This window comes from Drosophila melanogaster, chromosome 3R, assembly GCF_000001215.4.
Source record: "Drosophila melanogaster chromosome 3R".
Taxonomy (NCBI): domain Eukaryota; kingdom Metazoa; phylum Arthropoda; class Insecta; order Diptera; family Drosophilidae; genus Drosophila; species Drosophila melanogaster.
The window spans coordinates 1341185-1359271 of NT_033777.3; the positions used below are offsets into that span (position 1 = coordinate 1341185).

At 39.9% G+C, this 18087-nt stretch overlaps 1 protein-coding gene across 1 annotated transcript in view; it reads left to right on the forward strand.

The window, feature by feature from the left end:
- Myo81F (Myosin 81F) overlaps nucleotides 1-18087 on the forward strand; it is a 1965857-nt gene that overhangs the window by 774109 nt on the left and 1173661 nt on the right. Inside the window, exon 9 of the mRNA NM_001316563.1 lies at nucleotides 1012-1133. Coding sequence (NP_001303492.1) covers nucleotides 1012-1133 — 122 coding nt within the window. The remainder of the gene's footprint in view (nucleotides 1-1011; nucleotides 1134-18087) is intronic.

Below are 18087 nucleotides of genomic sequence, written 5' to 3' on the forward strand. Positions count from 1 at the left end.
TATTCACTTCGCGATTTTGTGCGTCAGCGCAGCAAGTTCCGATCGACGTCAGCAGTCAAACTTCACTGAAGGGATCTTCTTACATGTCCCTTCTTCATCATATTCTCTAATGGCTATACACACTGGCGTGTGCCACATTGTCATCTCTCTCTAACACACTATTTATGACCACTCGATCGGACCTCACTCAGCTGCAGAGGCTGTTCGTGCCTCTGCCGCAGCGCTCGACAGAATTTTACCGCAATATTACAATTTCATCAGAATATGAAATCACAGAAGGAATTTCTGGAATGCGAAGAGTCGCGCTCCGACATATACATATGTAATCGTTAACTTCATGCACACGGGAACACTGTCACGGTCGCCATGTAATGTTTGAAATCTAGGAGATGTTAGTATTTTGCTAAAGTACACTTTAAATAACAAGAGAAGAGCTTCTGCTCTTATGAGGATCTTTATTCAACTGTTCAAAGTGTGTTCTGTTGGGTGCTTATATCTATGTATTCTTTATTACATATATACATATACATATGTATGCAGAAGGCATGCATATGTTATGTATAGCTTGACCACTTGAGCTGCAAAGTGCATGCTCAGCATTCCCACGCTCCGCAATCGGCTTATGTATGAGCGTTAGATCGTATTACTCGGACGCTGGAATGCTTATGTAGTCATTGGTGGTTTTTTGGGTATTTGTATATTTACGTTTACTATGACAAAGTGTCACAATGTATTTATGCAAAGTTGTACCCATTCTTTATTTGATAGGTGGGGTAGATATGCTACAACACTATAAAATAAACTTACTACATATATATTCATAAATTAAAGCTAATCAAACTTACGTAACAAAGGTTGTAAATATTGGGGATGAAAAATCAAATTTCGTAGTCGTACCCATACAACTATAATATTGTCCGCATATTTCAATTAAATTATATATGCGTCGATCTCGTAAATATTTCAATTTATAAATCAAAATACTAAATTCGTATACTGCTCCTTTTTTAGGATATCCAATTCATCAATTCAAGTTATCCACGAGGATCATCGAAATCAAAATGTACTGTAAGCGACAATTTTCGTAATCAGTTACAGTCCCTCATAGATGTTCTCCAAAATACAAAGCCTTGGTAAGTTGCCACTTTCCCTTTCTATACCCTTTACTCGTAGAATAAAAGGGTATACTAGATTCGTAACAGGCAGAAGGAAGCGTTTCCGTGCATAAAGTGTATTTATTCGTGATCAGGAACAATAGCCGAGTACGTACGTAGTGTATGAACCTCGAGATCTTAGGAACTATAAAAGCTAGAATGTTGAGATTAAGTATGCACAGCTTCCAGAGACATAGGCGGAGCGCCAATTGTGGCAACGCCAACTGTACCGCGCACAAACCGTTTTTGAAAAAGGTTTTGATATATTTTAAAATTATATTAATATTGTACATTTTAGCCATTTGCAAAAAAACGTTTTGGCACGCCCTGTAACGTCTACAAACCTGTTACCCCACTCTTTTGACAAATATTTTGTACATTTTTATTAGTCTTGTAATTTTTTATCAATTTGCAAAAAGAAAATTTCTTACTACCACTCTAACGCCATAAAACCGACCAAAACTGCCACGCCCACACTTTTGCCAAATGTTGTGAAATTTTTTCATTTATTTAGTGGTCTTGTAAATTTCTATCGATCTGCCAAAAAACTTTTTCGCCGACACTTTTAAACAATTTGTACATTTTTTATCATTATATTCAACATTATCTATCGATATCCCAGAAAAAGTATGAAATCTCGCGATTGCATTTGCACTAGCTGAGTATCTGATAGATGGGATAGTCGACTATAGAATTGTCTCTTATTGTACCCGTTAGTAGTAGAGTAAAAGGGTTTACTAGATTCGTTGAGATAAAGCTTTGTCAAAAAAAGCGTTTGCAATGGGACACCATAATTTTTAGCTATGAATCTAAATTTGATGTTAGTGTAGGCGATTCGAGAAAACGCGTCTTCCGTACAAAGACAGAAACTTACCATAAGGACTGCCTTTAAAGGACAGTAAAGTTTCCTAAAGCACTATGGTATGGGATTGTATGTCTGCCAAATGATTAGAGAAACTGAATTTTAATGAATGCTGAAAAATTTATAAATATTTTGGACTGCTATCAATTCCAAACAAATAGTCCAGGCCAGAGGCGACATTTCACAATTCTAATATCAAATAATTTGTTATATTACGTAGCGTTCGAATTTATAGTGCTAATTTTTGTCTTATTTCTTAAGTCTACCTTCTTAATAAATTACTAATATTTTTCTTGTTGTTGAATATAGAAAAAAAATTTGTATCATCCTAAGAAGAATAAAATGCTCTTTTAGACAAAATAAATTTTCGTCCGTTATCTGTAGTAGTATTGTGTTACCACAGCGCAAACTGCAAAAAACACACGCTGTTCAAATTAATAGTGGTTGGGGCAGTTTGTCAAGAAACTGTTTACACACTGTAAAATAAGTTGAATTTTTGACTTTAAAGCTAAAAATTAAGGGTTTTTTGCCTAATTAAACGCATTTTTTTTATAAAATTTAATTAAACAATATTTATTTTACTTATAAATCAAAAAACAAATTAAAAATATTAAATATACAAGAAAATAAACAACAAATTCCAAGTTTACACACTTTTGAGTCTGTCAAAAAACTCTTTACACAAAACACTAAATCGAAGTTTAATCCTGAATTTTTAAATTATTTTATTAAAATTTTAAAAGTTTTGGTATGTAGTATGTTCCCCATTGGCTTTAGCTACAAGTTGAAGCCTTTTTTTCATGGATTGGACAAGTTTTTGCAGGTCATATTCAAACGGGATCTTTTCACACTCTTCGACTATTACAGTCATAAGCTGTTGTCGTGTTCTAGGTCCCTTTTTGCCACCTTCTTCTTTAAGTAGGTCCACAAATTTTCAATGGGGTTCAGATCAGGACTCTGAGGGGGCGTATCGATCACTTTACCACAGTTATAAGGGCGCCAGGTGCGTACATTGCACTCTTTATGTTTCTGATCATGTCCTCTTAAAATATAAAATTTGGCTTGTTGGTGCTAACTAGACCAAATTTTTCTGCACTGGCCTTCAAATTTGTTTTTTAAAATTCCTAGATATTGCACGACATTTATTGTGCTCTCAATTAAGGCTGGTTTTCCCACTCCACGGCTGGTGATACAGCCCCAAACCATCAGTGACATTTTTCCAAATTTTATCGTTGGAATGGTATTTTGTTTTTCTAGCGCACTCAACGGTTTGCGCCATACTCTGCTTGGCCCGTCGTTATAAAAGAGCATCATATTTGTTTCGTCACAAAATATGACGTCATCCCAGTACTCTTCCGCATGATCCATCATGCTCACAGCGAATGATCGACGCTTTTCAATATTGGCATCTGATAGCAAAGGGTTTTTCCTTGCAACTCTTGAAGAGTACCTATGGCGTAGGATGACTTGGCGCACAGTTTCGTGTGACACAGTTAGGTGTCATTCTTGCCTGATATCCAGAGCAAGTGATCTGACCGAGTTTCGGGGGTTCGCAATCACTATTCGCATAATAAAGCGGTCTACACGCTTTTTAATTTTAATTTTCCGCCCACCACCACTCTTAGGTTCAAGCCTGCCCTCTTTTTCCGAGCCTTTTAAAACATTGTAGACGGTCTTACGGGATACAGGAAACATTTATACTAATTCTGGAAAAGATTTTCCCAACTGGTGGTTATAGTTTATTAATTGGGTAACTTCAAAAGTTAATCTCTTTCCAGGCATTTTATTAAATTTAATAATTCGCTTTAAGCACGTTTGATCAGCAAAATTTCACAAGCAAAGTCAACAAATTTCAATAGAAGCGTTGTAAAAAGCAATGCAAAGACAAAAATAACGGAAAAATCGAGTTCGTTCTAAGAAAAAGAACAAAACAAAGTAGGAAAACAAAATGTGTAAAGAGTTTTTTGACAGACTCAAAAGTGTGTAAACTTGGAATTAGTTGTTTATTTTCTTGTATATTTAATATTTTTAATTTGTTTTTTGATTTATAAGTAAAATAAATATTGTTTAATTAAATTTTATAAAAAATATGCGTTTAATTAGGCAAAAAACCCTTAATTTTTAGCTTTAAAGTCAAAAATTCAACTTATTTCACAGTGTGTAAACAGTTTCTTGACAAACTGTACATGCATACATTCATTGCAATTGTGCAGATCTTTTCATACATAAATACAATTATTTGTTTCAATATTATTTGCGGAATTCTGCTCACACATCCACACATACATACAATTATTTATTATATTTGTGGAGATCTGTTCACACATAACAATATATGCAAATGAAAATTGTTACTGTTGAATTACTTAAATAAATAATTTTTATTTTAATATAATTTGATATTTTTTTGGTGATAAATTTTTTTACTTATACTTTTACAAGACACTCGTTTTTTTGTTTATCCTTAATTAGAAACCGTTCTCGATCTTGTCCCGAATCGGACTGATCTTCTATTTCTTTTTCCTCCTTATCCTATCTGTTGGAAATATAAGATTGCATATCATCTGTCTGGCAACTTTATTACTCTCTCAGAGAGCAAGCTTCTCTTGCTCTCATTTGCCACTCAAAGTAGTGAAGCATGTATACGAAGTTATTGACACAGTTCAGTTCTAATAAAGCATTCACCCTAATCACATCTCATTGTCTCAATCATTTTACCGCGGCGGCACTCTTATGCAAACTTTTGGTTATGGGTCCAGGCCCTACGCGTAAAGAAATGTATTGATTCGTTTACAAAGTATTCGTGAAGTGATCAAAGTGAAGTAATCAAAAATAAAACAAAGTTAAGAGAAAAGAACTCGCGTCTATCTTTGTCTAATTATTAAAAAAAAAAAAACACTAATTAAGGCAAAATGAGTATATCCCTGCAGATCGAAAAGTTAAGTGAGGACAATTTCGATGTTTGGTGCATGTCTATGCGTAGCGTGCTAGTCACCACAGACTTATGGGATGTTACTAGTGGCAAAAAAGTAAGGCCAGTGACACCGGCAGAAGCCTTAAAGTGGGACGTTGTAAATGAAAAGGCATTATCATGTTTGATCTTGCATGTGAAACCATCACAGTTGATACACATAAAATTGTAACGGCTTACGAGGCGTGGCAAAAACTCAAAGAAGTGCACATGCCATCGAGCCCAGAAAGAAAGTGTTACCTTTATCAAAAACTCGCGAACTTGTATGTTAACTCTTTCGTGGAAATAATTGGAAAATTGTCGGAGTTGGACATAAAGATTAACGAAGAGTTACAAGTGATTATGTTGCTCACAGGCTTACCAGAAAATTATGAAAATTTTGTAGTGGCAATAAAAATCCGTGATAGCTTGCCATCATTAGAACAATTGAAAATCAAGCTTCTAGAAGAAGGAGCGCGTCGAGAAAAAAGGGATGATGAGCGTGATCAGTCCCAAGCTGTGTAAGATATGATTTAAAGATGGACGCGGCAAGGTAGTTGCCCGCGAACTCCTCCGCCTGCACCGTTGTTGCAAGGGGATGTCAACGTGGCACGTTGCTGCTCACGTGGTAGCTGAAGTGTGTTGCGGCGAGTTGCTGCCCACAACACAGTCACCTCGTTGTCGCCTCTGTAGCTGTGGTGTGGTACAGAGTGTGGATCAGGACCAGGTAGTGGCCACGATCGGTGACTATAGCTGAAGTGACCAAGTGGTTGCTGAATGTGTGTTGCGACACGTTGCTGCTCACAACACAGTCACCTCGTTGTCGCCTCTGCAGCGGCGGTGTGGTGCAGAGTGCGGATCGGGATCAGGTGGTGTCCACGATCGGTGACTATAGCTGAAGTGACCAACTGGAATAAGCCGGTAGCAGGGTCGTAGCTCGGACTTGATATTCACGGCAGGTATCTTACGATAACATCACTTTATTTCGGCTGTCAGTTTAGAACTAAGTAATACAAAGAAAGAAAGCTTAAGATTACCCTATCTCGCACAGCTCACGGCCGCCGACCAGCATCCGAAGTATAGCTTCGTGTGTCGTTCGTCGTCACACGCAGCTTTTCCTGATGTTACTTGTTAACTACTCCCCATCACATTAAAAATGGGCGTCCTCGTCCATGTCTATGTTATCAAGGATTTGCGTCGTCGACATCGAGGCTCCACTTTGCAGCTTGATATTTAACATTACGTAGAATGCAAAGCGGATTGATGTTGGTGAAGGTGGCATCTGATTGTAAGCATTTGTAACCAGTTATATTCTGCAGCATTTCTTCGTTTGACTAGTGAAGAAAGGGCAGGATTAAGGCTGCAGGTGCAAGTTGACGAAGAGTAGTTGGCCGATCCTTGATATGCGTGCTAGGTCGATGAGATGAGCCGACCAACAGGCTGCAAACGGTTAATAGTACCCCATTCCATGGGCTGACAGCAACGCTTCTACTTCGGCCTTGCATTCATTTGTTTTCATCGAGGTGTGATATCCGGTCGGTGTGCGCTTTTCAACTTATCTACCATACAAACTAAAATTAATTGTACAAGATTCAATAATAAACATAGTATTTCCTAGTATTTTAGGTTAACAGTTGTGAAACCTTTTTTATAATCGCCTTTAGGTCAACAGTGCAACTTCAAAGAATGCAAAATATTTATTTTGGCAAGAGTGAGGGCAATTAAATTACTTTCAATATAGGTATTTTTTTAATTTAAATTAATTTGAATTTACAAAGAAAATTAGATTTAATGTTTTACTGCGATGGTTGCGTGAGCATTTATACGAGCCTGAATTTTTGGGTAACACGCCAGAGTATCTGCCACAACTTTTTGGCCTATAAATCAATCTGTAAGTGGCCTCACCGAATATTGTCCTTGTGGACCACCCTCCCTTGAATTAGGACCGTTGTCCCTATATCAGCATCGACCCTATTCTCGACATACAGTGGCGTAAGTTTATCCCCAAGTCTCTTGTTGGTTTTAACTAACACCTTCTCACCCCTCTCAAATACTCTATTCTGCCTAGTCGGATTATTCCGATCTAACTGCTCCTGCTGTGCCTTCTTTAGGCCCATGATTATATCAGAGGCAATGTCGGCATTAGCATGGATGATCTCGACAGGTTTTCTATTCGTGACAGAGTGAAATGACCTGTTATACTCTATAGTCGCCTGAAGGAATAATTCAGTAAAATCTTCTATTTTCCTTTCCAATTTAAGACCCCTGGCTATCTCTATAAGAGTACTGTGGAACCTTTCCACCTGACCATTGGACGTACTGTGTAGAGGTGGGGCATTTTCTATTTCAATATCGTATTGATTTTTAAGCATGGATCGTATTGTTTCGGAGTTAAGCGATGCCTCGTTATCGCAATATATCGATTTAACATTAGGAAAAAGGTTGACCAGCTGAAGGATTGGGGTCTTTACATCCAATATTGAACGCGATGCAATTGGCTGAACCACGGCAAACTTGCTAAATTTATCAACAGCGGTGAGGAAGTACTTTCCCCCTGTTGCGAAGATGTCTATATGTAACATCTCCCCAACCTGCGTTGGTATTGGGGTTATACCTAATTCCTGTTTTACTGGATGCCTGTTGTATTTTGCCTTTTGGCAAACCCTGCAGTTTAAAACGATCTCGGCTGCAATTTTACCCATTTTTGGAAAATAGTAGTCCAGTAGCACTTGCTTCACGTTCTCTTGAGCAGCCCTATGAGCTCTGTTATGTTCAATAACTAAGATCTCTTTTTGCTCATCAGGCTTGATAACGTCCGCCACCCAAGACTTACAAAACCAAAACTTGGTCGCAGGAAAGAGACGAACCAGACCATCTTGAATACGGGCCAGGACTGGAAGCTCACAGTGTATGGCATTCACTACGTTGGGTGTTACTACGTCTTTTACTAAGTCCAGTAATGTCTCCCAATCAGAAAAATTAATTTGATGACGTGTCTTAGTACCAAATACTATAAATAGTCGATTATTCGGCACGGATGCTTCCTCCAATACGATTTGATTCTGGAAACAGTTCAATGGCTTTTCCGTGGCCTCAATGACAAATGTTGAGGATTCTTCACTGTGAATAGTGGCTCGATCTGACTCTGATGAGCTCTGCAAAGCGTTAATATTTTGTCGCGACAAAGCGTCCGCAACGCAATTTTCTTTCCCCGGTTTATACATGACCTTTGCACCGCTCTCTTCGATTCGGGCTTTCCAACGCATAATTTTTGAATTTGGGTTCTTGTCAGAGACCGCAAATGTAATGGGCTGATGGTCCGTAAATATGTTTATGTCGTTTTTGCCATAGAGGTAGTGTCGGAGACAGTCCAAGGCCCAAATGATTGCCAATAACTCCCTTTCATTTGTCGCATAATATAATTCCCTTTCTTTTAGCGTTCGGGATATCTTTGTTATTGGCCTGTTTCCCTGAGACAGTATTGCACCTATGCCAAAGGATGACGCATCAGTCGTCAAATCAAATGGTCGCGTAAAATCAGGATAATTAAGAATAACGTCCTCTGATGCAAGGATATTTCTAAGCTTGTCAAATGCTCTAAGCTGAGACTTATCAAAACTGACCGGAATGCCTTTTGAACGGTATTTGCTGACCCTGCCGCTTTCACCTTTCAGAATACTCGTCAAAGGTCTAGCTATTGATGCGAAATCCTTTATAAAGCATCGATAATAACTTGCCAAGCCCAAGAACGATCTCAGCTCAAACAAATTGCTGGGCTGTTTAAAATCCTTGATGGCCTGGACCTTGTCCTGGCTTGTCCTAATACCCTCCTTTGTGACAACAAAACCCAGGAAGTCAACACTTTCTTTAAAAAATTTTGACTTTTGCCTAGACACTCGCATATTGGCCTTATGGAGGCTCTCTAAAACCTGTCCGATATGAACAATGTGGGACTCTTCAGTTTCTGAAAAAACAATAACGTCATCCACATAAACGTAACAGATTTTTCCTATCTTATCCCGTAGTACATCATCTATGGCCCTCTGAAAGATGCTTGAGGCATTCTTCAGCCCGAACGGTAGGCGGCAGAACTCATATTTGCCTCCGTTGACGGAAAATGATGTCTTTTCTCGGTCCGATTCTGCAAGTTCAATCTGGTGGTATCCGGACTTAAGGTCGAGAGTGGTGAAAAATTTTGATCTCCCGAGATTCGACAGTATCATATTTATGCTCGGCATCGGGTATCTATCGGCAATAGTTTTTAAATTTAACTTCCTGAAATCGACTACTAAGCGTTTATTGGGAGATCCCGCAGCGTCAGTGCCTTTTTTACCTACAACCCATATCGGGTTATTGTAGGGAGACCTGGATGGCCGAATAATGCCATTTTTGAGTAGATCTTTAATCTCCCGATTCACGAAATCGGAAGCACCCATAGGAAACGGGTACAATTTCGAATAAACTGGCTCATTGTCCTCTGTTCGAATGGTCGCTACGACATTTGTGTTGAATGGTAACTTCTCATTGGGATCATCAAAGGCTCTCGAGTTTTTATACATCATCTGCTGAAAATCTTCCTGAACTTTTGGGGGCACGACAATATCCTCAATCTTCGTAAAGTTAACTTGAGCGCATTTTTGAAAGTGTAGATCTTCACGTCCTCCATTAAACTTGACAGAATTGCCCTTGAGGTCAATTGTCGCACCTACCTGAGCTAAAAGGTCAAGGCCAACTATTCCATCAAATGTTTTAAGTCCTGGTAATAGGAAGAAATGGCTCTTTAAACCAAACAGATCAAGCTCACATTTGCGTTCTATTTTTTCAAAGCCATGAAGTGACTTAACAATAAAGGGTGAGTCGACGGGAACTGAAGTCGGCAATCCTATCTCTTTCTTGATGTAGCTTTTAGAGGCTCCCGTATCCACTAGAAATTTTCGTTGCTCCCCCGCTACTGTTCGCTGGACGAACGGAAGCAGGGATGAACCCCTAAAAAATGTACGGAATCGCTTTCATAGTCTGTTTCCTCTTCACCGTCTATGTCATCCACCGCATCGTTAGCAATCTGATTATAATGATCCTCCTTTTGATCATTCCTATCTTCTTCGAATAGATGGTTAACCCTTTGACGCTTGAAATCAGACATTCTCTGAGAGCTAGTCGGTCTATTTTGTGCACTGTGCTGTTGTGCGTCAAGCGACTGTGGCATGGAAAAACCCTGAGGGCGCTGAAAATTTGTCAGCTGACGAAACCTCGACAATGTTGGATCTACGTCCATCTTCTCTAACGGTCTATTTTCAACAACGGGCCGTCCACCATTGTCCCTTGTAAAAAATGGATTTTTTACCCACTTTTTAAACGTCGGTTCATGGTTGGATTCTGTTGTCCTTTGTAATTGTCGATTTTGAGCCTGCCTGAGATGTTTTTCTTCTATGGACCTGGCATATTGTGTCGCAAAGGCATGCCTCTCGTGATTTGCCTCTATTTCCTGAGCCATTGCTAGGGCTGAAGGCAGGTCTGCAGGTTGAGCAGCAAATAGAACATCAGTTAAGTTTCTCTTTAGCCCAAAAATAAAGACACGCAGGGCATCAGATCTATGCTTATCATTCATATATCGGGCATGGTCCGTCTCATATGTCATAGTTGTCTTGTTTGTAAGGAGTGAGAGTTTCTTCTCAACCTCCTCATAAAACTGTGTAATGGACATCTGCCCCTGCCTGAGTGTTGTAAGCTCTTGCTCGAGCAAGTGTAATGGGCGTTTATCGGAATAGGTAAAGTCAAGGGGGCTAATAATGGCGTCAAAATTAAGGACTGTATTAAATGATGAAAGAACAGAGTCAGCCTAATTTGTTACGGATTATGAGAACAGCCTGGTAATGCCTAGAACTACCGCTATACTCTTTGAATAATTCATATGCAGCTGCTGCTGCTTGTCGCCAAGAAACATATTTTCCCTGAGACCCATCAAACTCTGGCAATGATTTTACCGCATCGAGGCCTTCATCACAACTCACATTGCCGGTTACAGCAATAGGCACGTACACTGCAATCTCAGGAGCAGATATTGTTGAAGCGGTAAACTTATTTTTGACTTCCTCCAACTTCTTTTCAAAATCTTCTCTCTGCACATTTAATGCAGCCGATACCGCTGCATTTATGACTGCCTGTAGTTGTTGTGGATCCATATTGTATGTCTTCTTTCTTATACGTTCGGCCTCGTTGGTTAAAGCGAGTTTACTCAGTTGATCAACCAACTCTTCAGACTCTGTCTCGCCGTACAACCGTACAACCGCCGTCAAGGTATTTGGCAGTCCCGCACAGATAATGCAAACAAGTGCAGAATACAAGGGAAAGGTAAGAAAAAATTGATCGCTCGCCAAGCTAGGCGCTAAGCTAAGCGCTTATCTATTCACCGTATTCTTGCACGTGTCTCAGATTTTACTATTAGGAAAAAAAACCGGGACCGAGAGATAAGCGTGCAACTAGTCGTCCGCTGAAAACTGTACCTTCCATGCAAAGTAGAAACTACTCAATTTGCAATTACTTAAAATTAGAGCCAACACTCTTTCCAAAATAAGTGTCTTAACTGAGATTTAACTTTTAATTGCATTATTTTGTTACATTTCCTTTTAATTTCTTTTGGCAATTCATAAAAAAGGGTTTCACTCACATGAATCTAGATAGTTTTCCTTCTTCCTTTTCGGGTTTTGTTGTTGCTTTTGTCTCCTTCTCCTCTGCCCAGGACAGTTCGTCCTAGATTGCCAACTCAAATGGGTTTTATTTAGCTCGTGCCTTCCAGATTATGTGATCTTGTCGGGGTCGTCGACTTGGTTGGGCGCCAGATATGATTTAAAGATGGACGCGGCAAGGTAGTTGCCCGCGAACTCCTCCGCCTGCACCGTTGTTGCAAGGGGATGTCAACGTGGCACGTTGCTGCTCACGTGGTAGCTGAAGTGTGTTGCGGCGAGTTGCTGCCCACAACACAGTCACCTCGTTGTCGCCTCTGTAGCTGTGGTGTGGTACAGAGTGTGGATCAGGACCAGGTAGTGGCCACGATCGGTGACTATAGCTGAAGTGACCAAGTGGTTGCTGAATGTGTGTTGCGACACGTTGCTGCTCACAACACAGTCACCTCGTTGTCGCCTCTGCAGCGGCGGTGTGGTGCAGAGTGCGGATCGGGATCAGGTGGTGTCCACGATCGGTGACTATAGCTGAAGTGACCAACTGGAATAAGCCGGTAGCAGGGTCGTAGCTCCGACTTGATATTCACGGCAGGTATCTTACGATAACATCACTTTATTTCGGCTGTCAGTTTAGAACTAACTACAAAGAAAGAAAGCTTAAGATTACCCTATCTCGCACAGCTCACGGCCGCCGACCAGCATCCGAAGTATAGCTTCGTGTGTCGTTCGTCGTCACACGCAGCTTTTCCTGATGTTACTTGTTAACTTGTATACACATTCCAAAGTGTGTGTGTTATAACAGCAAAACACAAAGTGAGAACCGCGACGCCAATTCCAACGTTAATTCCAAAAACAAAAAGAAATTCGTTAGAAAAGACAAAAACAAAAATTCGTTTGAAGGGAATTGTTACATTTGCAAAAAGTATGGGCACCGAGCTCATGACTGACGAAATAAGCAAAAGAACGAAGTCGCCAAAGACGACGAGACAAACAACTGTTTAATGCATACCGATTGGAGACCCAGCAAGCAAGACAAAAATACATGGTGTCTTGACAGTGGTGCAACTTCGCACATGTGTTGTGTAAAGGGTATGTTCATTTCGTTCAAAGAAGAAACGGCTTCAGTAAAATTAGCAGTGAAAAATATGTAGAGTCACCCGGTATTGGTACGGTGAGCATGAAAGTAAACGGCATAAACTTGAAATTGCAAAATGTTTTGTATGTGCTAGCACTCAATATGAATTTTTTGTCCGTAAGTAAAGCGGCTGAGTTTGAACACAGCATTATTTTTGAAAAAAATAAGGCACAAGTAAAAAACAAACAAGGACAAATAATGTTGCGCGCGTCAATTGAAAATAATTTATACTTGTTTAAAGTTAACAGTAATCAAATGAACGCGGTAAATTCTGTAAACAAGAATGAAATTAAATGGCACGAACGATACGGTCATCTGAATTTTAAAAGTTTAAAAAAACTTAACGATTTGGTAGTCGGAATAGACAGTAAAATAACGGGCAGAAATATAAATTGTGATACGTGAAACAAAGCAAAGCTATGTGCATTGCCTTTCCCAAAGAAAGCAGAAACAGTTACAAAATGCGTTCTCGAATTGATACATACGTATACATACATACGAATTGATACGTATGTGGCCCAATGAACGTAAAATCGTTGTCAGGTAATAGGTATTTTATTACGTTCATAGACGACTTCACAAGAAAAATTCACGTGTATTTTTTGAAAGCAAAAAATGAATCATTCGAAAAGTTCAAAATTTCAAAGAATTAGTTGAACGGCAAACCGAAAAAAGAATTAAATCGTTACGCAGTGATAATGGCACTGAATATATCAACAAACAATTTAACGATTATTTAAGCCAATGCGGGATAAAGAGACAGTTAAGTGTCCCGTATACGTGTCCCTGAATTGAACGTGCAAACCGCACAATTGTGGAAATGGCCAAAAGTCTTTTAACACATGCTGGTTTGGATGAATTTTTATGGTCTGAAGCCGTGCACACTGCCACCTATATAAGGAACAGGTGTCTTTCAAGAACCTTAGATGACCGCACACCATTCGAATACTGGAACAACCGGAAAGCTTCTGTAAAGCATCTTAGAATTTTCGGTTCACGAGAGTTTGCATTAACTAGACCCAAAGGAGGAAAGTTCCAGGCAAAAGCAAAAGAGTACGTATTTGTTGGCTACTCTTTTACAGCAAAAGCATACAGGCTGTATGATCCTCAAAAAAGAAATGTATACGAGCTCCGAGACGTCAAATTTATTGAGGGTGAGTTTCCAACCAAAATTAAAGAAACGTCACTTAATACAAATACAAATAATGACTTTCAAACAAGTATTATTCGTTTTGAGCCAATCAAGGAATCCATGAACACTGATCAAAATACTCCCGAACCGATCAATGAGCTAGCTGAGGCCAGCAGAACTGACGATGAAGAAGCCGTTGACGACAGCGATGAGGGCAGGATGTTTGTCAGTGCCAATGACGACTCTGATGACCAATCTGCAGATGACACTCTAATGGCACAACAGCGAAGGCCAGGCCGACCAAAGTTCATACGAACTGGCCAACCAGGAAGGCCGGTGTATCAAACTCTTCAATATTTGAATTACGAGGAAGATGAAGAAACACCGCAGTCGTTGGAGCAAGCACTCAAGGGCAAATACAAAGTAAATTGGCAGGATTCAATGCGAGCGGAGTATGAAGCGTTAATAGCCAAAAATACATGGTCACTGGTAGACCTGCCCAAAGGAGCAAAGGCAATTGGATCAAAATGGGTATTTCGCATCAAGAAAGACAAGGATGGCGAAAAGGTTGTGGACAACAATTTGGAGTGAACTACTGGGAAACATATTCCCCGGTAATCAGGTACGAGACCATCAGGATGCTGCTTGCAGTTGCAGCAGAAAAAGACCTTCACATCGATATATCAAACGCATACCTAAACAGCGACCTTGAGGAGGATGTTTATTTGAAATAACCACAAAATTTCGTTGACAAGGAAAATCCTGGAAAAGTCATTAAGTTGCAAAAAGCAATCTATGGGCTTAAGCAGTCTGGACGACTGTGGAACGATACCTTAAATGAAGTTCTTCAAAATATGGGCTATAAAAGAAGCAAGAACGAGGCATGTTTATACTACAAGAAGCAACAAAACGGTTTTAGCTATATAGCTGTCTACGTTGACGATTTGATCATCATATCTCCCAAAGAAAGCGACATAGAAGACATCAAAGGGAGCATAGCAACAAAGTTTGATATGAAGGATGGCGGCCAACTGAGATATTTCCTTGGGATGGAAAAAAGCCGAGAGGGACAAACAGGTCCTATAAAGCTATGTCAAAAGCGCTACATTGAAAATCTACTAAGACGGTATCGCATGCAAAGCTGTCGACTAGTGGGAACCCCACTTGACCCTGGTTATGAATCTGGTTGCACAAATGAGAAATGTGCAAAGGTAAATATAACTCGTTTTCAATCACTAATTGGTTCGCCTTTGTATTTAGCAGTAGTAAGTCGACCAGACATATTGCACTCTGTCAGCAAGTTATCACAGAGAAATACCGACCCTCACCACGAAGACGAAGCAGCAGCAAAGCATGTGCTACGATATCTGTGTGGGACAATCAACCTGAGCATTGTCTACATGAAGACCGGCGAGCTTGTCAAGGGATTCGCAGACGCAGAGTGGGCAAACGACAAAGTCGACCGAAAGTCGTATTCAGGATATGCATTCCTGATGGCTGGAAGTGCATTTTCATGGGGCTCATCAAAGCAGAGCGTCATCGCCCAAAGCATCACCGAGGCTGAATACATCGCCTTATCAACAGCAGCAAAAGAAGCAGTGTTTTTAAGAAGACTCTTGGGATGGTTCGACAAGGGGCCATTGAAACTACTATGCGACAATCTGAGCGCCTCGAGTATTGCCAAGAATCCAATTAATCACAAGCGTACAAAACACATTGATGTCAGATATCATTTTATAAGGGACAAAATTAACAAAAATTAAATAATTGTTGAATATGTTAACACTCAGAATAATGTCGCAGATATACTAACCAAAGGTTTAAGTAAGCAAAAGCATTGTGGCTTTTTGATCACTTGGATTTGTTTAAATTTGTAATTGCAAAACAGATGATGTTGATCTTAAGCAAAAGTGTTGGAAATATAAGATTGCATATCATCTGTCTGTCAACTTTATTACTCTCTCAGAGAGCAAGATTCACTTGCTCTCATTTGCCACTCAAAGTAGTGAAGCATGTATACGAAGTTATGTACACAGTTCAGTTCTAATAAAGCATTCTAAAGCACCCTAATCACATCTCATTGTCTCAATCATTTTACCGCGGCGGCACTCTTATGCAAACACTATCCTAATAATTTAGAAACTTATTGAACTTTCAATTATGTTAGAAATTGAGATTGTGATCATGGCTTGGTCTCCAAGCGGAAGCTGTGTTTACTTTTTTTTTTTTTTTTTTTTTTTTAAATTTTTTTTTTTTTATTATTTATTGAATCTTCTCTTTGTGTTAAGAGACTAACAATAAGTGTTCAAATCTTAATCTAACTTAATTAACTTTCACTTAGTGATAGTTTTTTTTTTTTTCATTAATGCCCTAATAAGTTTATTGCTGGGCTGGGAGGTCGTTGCGGTGCAGCCGGCTTTGACTGCATACTCGGATTAGTTTTCTTGCGAGGGGATTTGTATGGGTGGTCAGCTTTTCGTTATACTTCGTTTTTTTCTCAGCTATTACTTCGATTACTAATTTGATTTTTAGGTCTCTGTGTATGTTTTCGTTCCGAAGGTACCACGGCGCTCCAGTGATAATTCTCAGAATTCTTGACTGTGCTCGCTGAATAATGTCTATGTTACTTCTGGATGCGTTGCCCCACAGCTCGGAGCCATAAGTCCAGATAGGTTTTAAGACGGAGTTGTATAGAAGAGCTTTGAACTCCAGACTAAGTGGAGAGCGAGCATTTATGAGCCAGTGGAGGTTCCTTGCTTTAAGTTTAAGATGTTTCGATTTGGCTTCTATATGTTTGCGCCAAGTGAGCCGCCTGTCCAGATGAACACCCAGATATGTTACCTCGTCGGCTTGTGGAATGCATATGTTATTCAAGACCAGTGGTGGGCATGTTTGTTTGTTTAAGGTAAAGGTAACCTGCTTGCATTTTTGAACATTTATTGAAATTCTCCAGTCGGCAAGCCATCGTTCTACAGATGTTAAGTGTCGGGATAGGAGTGCCGTGGCTTTTATTGGGCATTTGGAGCGACTGAGTATCGCGGTATCATCAGCGAACGTGGAGGTTGTTAGATTGTAGTCTATGGGGAAATCCGCCGTATACAGGGTGTATAAGATTGGACCCAGTACACTGCCTTGCGGCACTCCAGCTTCGATTGCGCAATCGCGTGAAGTGCTTGTATCGCATCTTATTGCAAACACTCTGTTATATAGGTATGACTTCAGTAGCTTATGTGTGTTTTGGGGCAACAGCTTGATTATTTTAAACAAAAGTCCATCGAGCCACACTCTGTCAAATGCCTGCGCGACGTCTAGAAAAATGGCTGTGCAGTATTCTCGATGTTCAAAAGCAGTACGAATTTCTGACGTGATTCGGTTGACCTGTTCGATGGTTCCATGTTTTTCTCTAAAGCCAAATCGATGTGTTGGAAGTGTGTTGTTTATTCTAAGATGAGGGCTAATCCGAAGGAGTAGCATTTTTTCAAACAGCTTTGAAAGACATGTTAGTAAGCTTATCGGTCTATATGATGATGGCTGCGTTTTATCTTTTCCTGGCTTTGGAATCATTACTATGGTCGACTTTTTCCATTTTTGAGGGAAGTATCCAAGCTTGGCGATTGCGTTGAACAACAGGCAGATGTGAAGAATAGCACACTTTGGGAGTTCAATGAGCATTCTTGGAGTTATTAGGTCGTAGCCAGGCGATTTTCTTGGGTTCAGTTGCTCTTTGATAACCTTTGCTAGTTCACATGGTCGGAATTCAAAGGGTTCTTGAGGATCTAGATTGGCTGCTATTAAAGGAGGGAGAATAAATGTGTTGGTAGAGGGATTTGGTCGGAATACATTTTGTAAATGGTCAGCGAAAGCACAGGCTCTTTCTTCATCACTTCGAAACCAGGTGCCAGAGGGACTTCGTAGTGGCATAATTGGCGCTATTGGAGTCTTTAGGTTTCTGTGAGCTCTCCAAAGAGGGTACTTAGTGCTGGTGGGAGAGAGTTGCTCGATATATGAACGTTGGCTGTTTTTTTCCTCTTGTTTGAGAGCATTGGTAAGCCTGCGTGTGGCTATCTTAAGCATGTGCTTTGTAATTGGTGATCTATTAGACTGCCAATCCCTTCGTAGGCGTCGTTTATCTAATACCAGCCGCTCGATTTCGCGATTAGTTTTGATGTAGTTT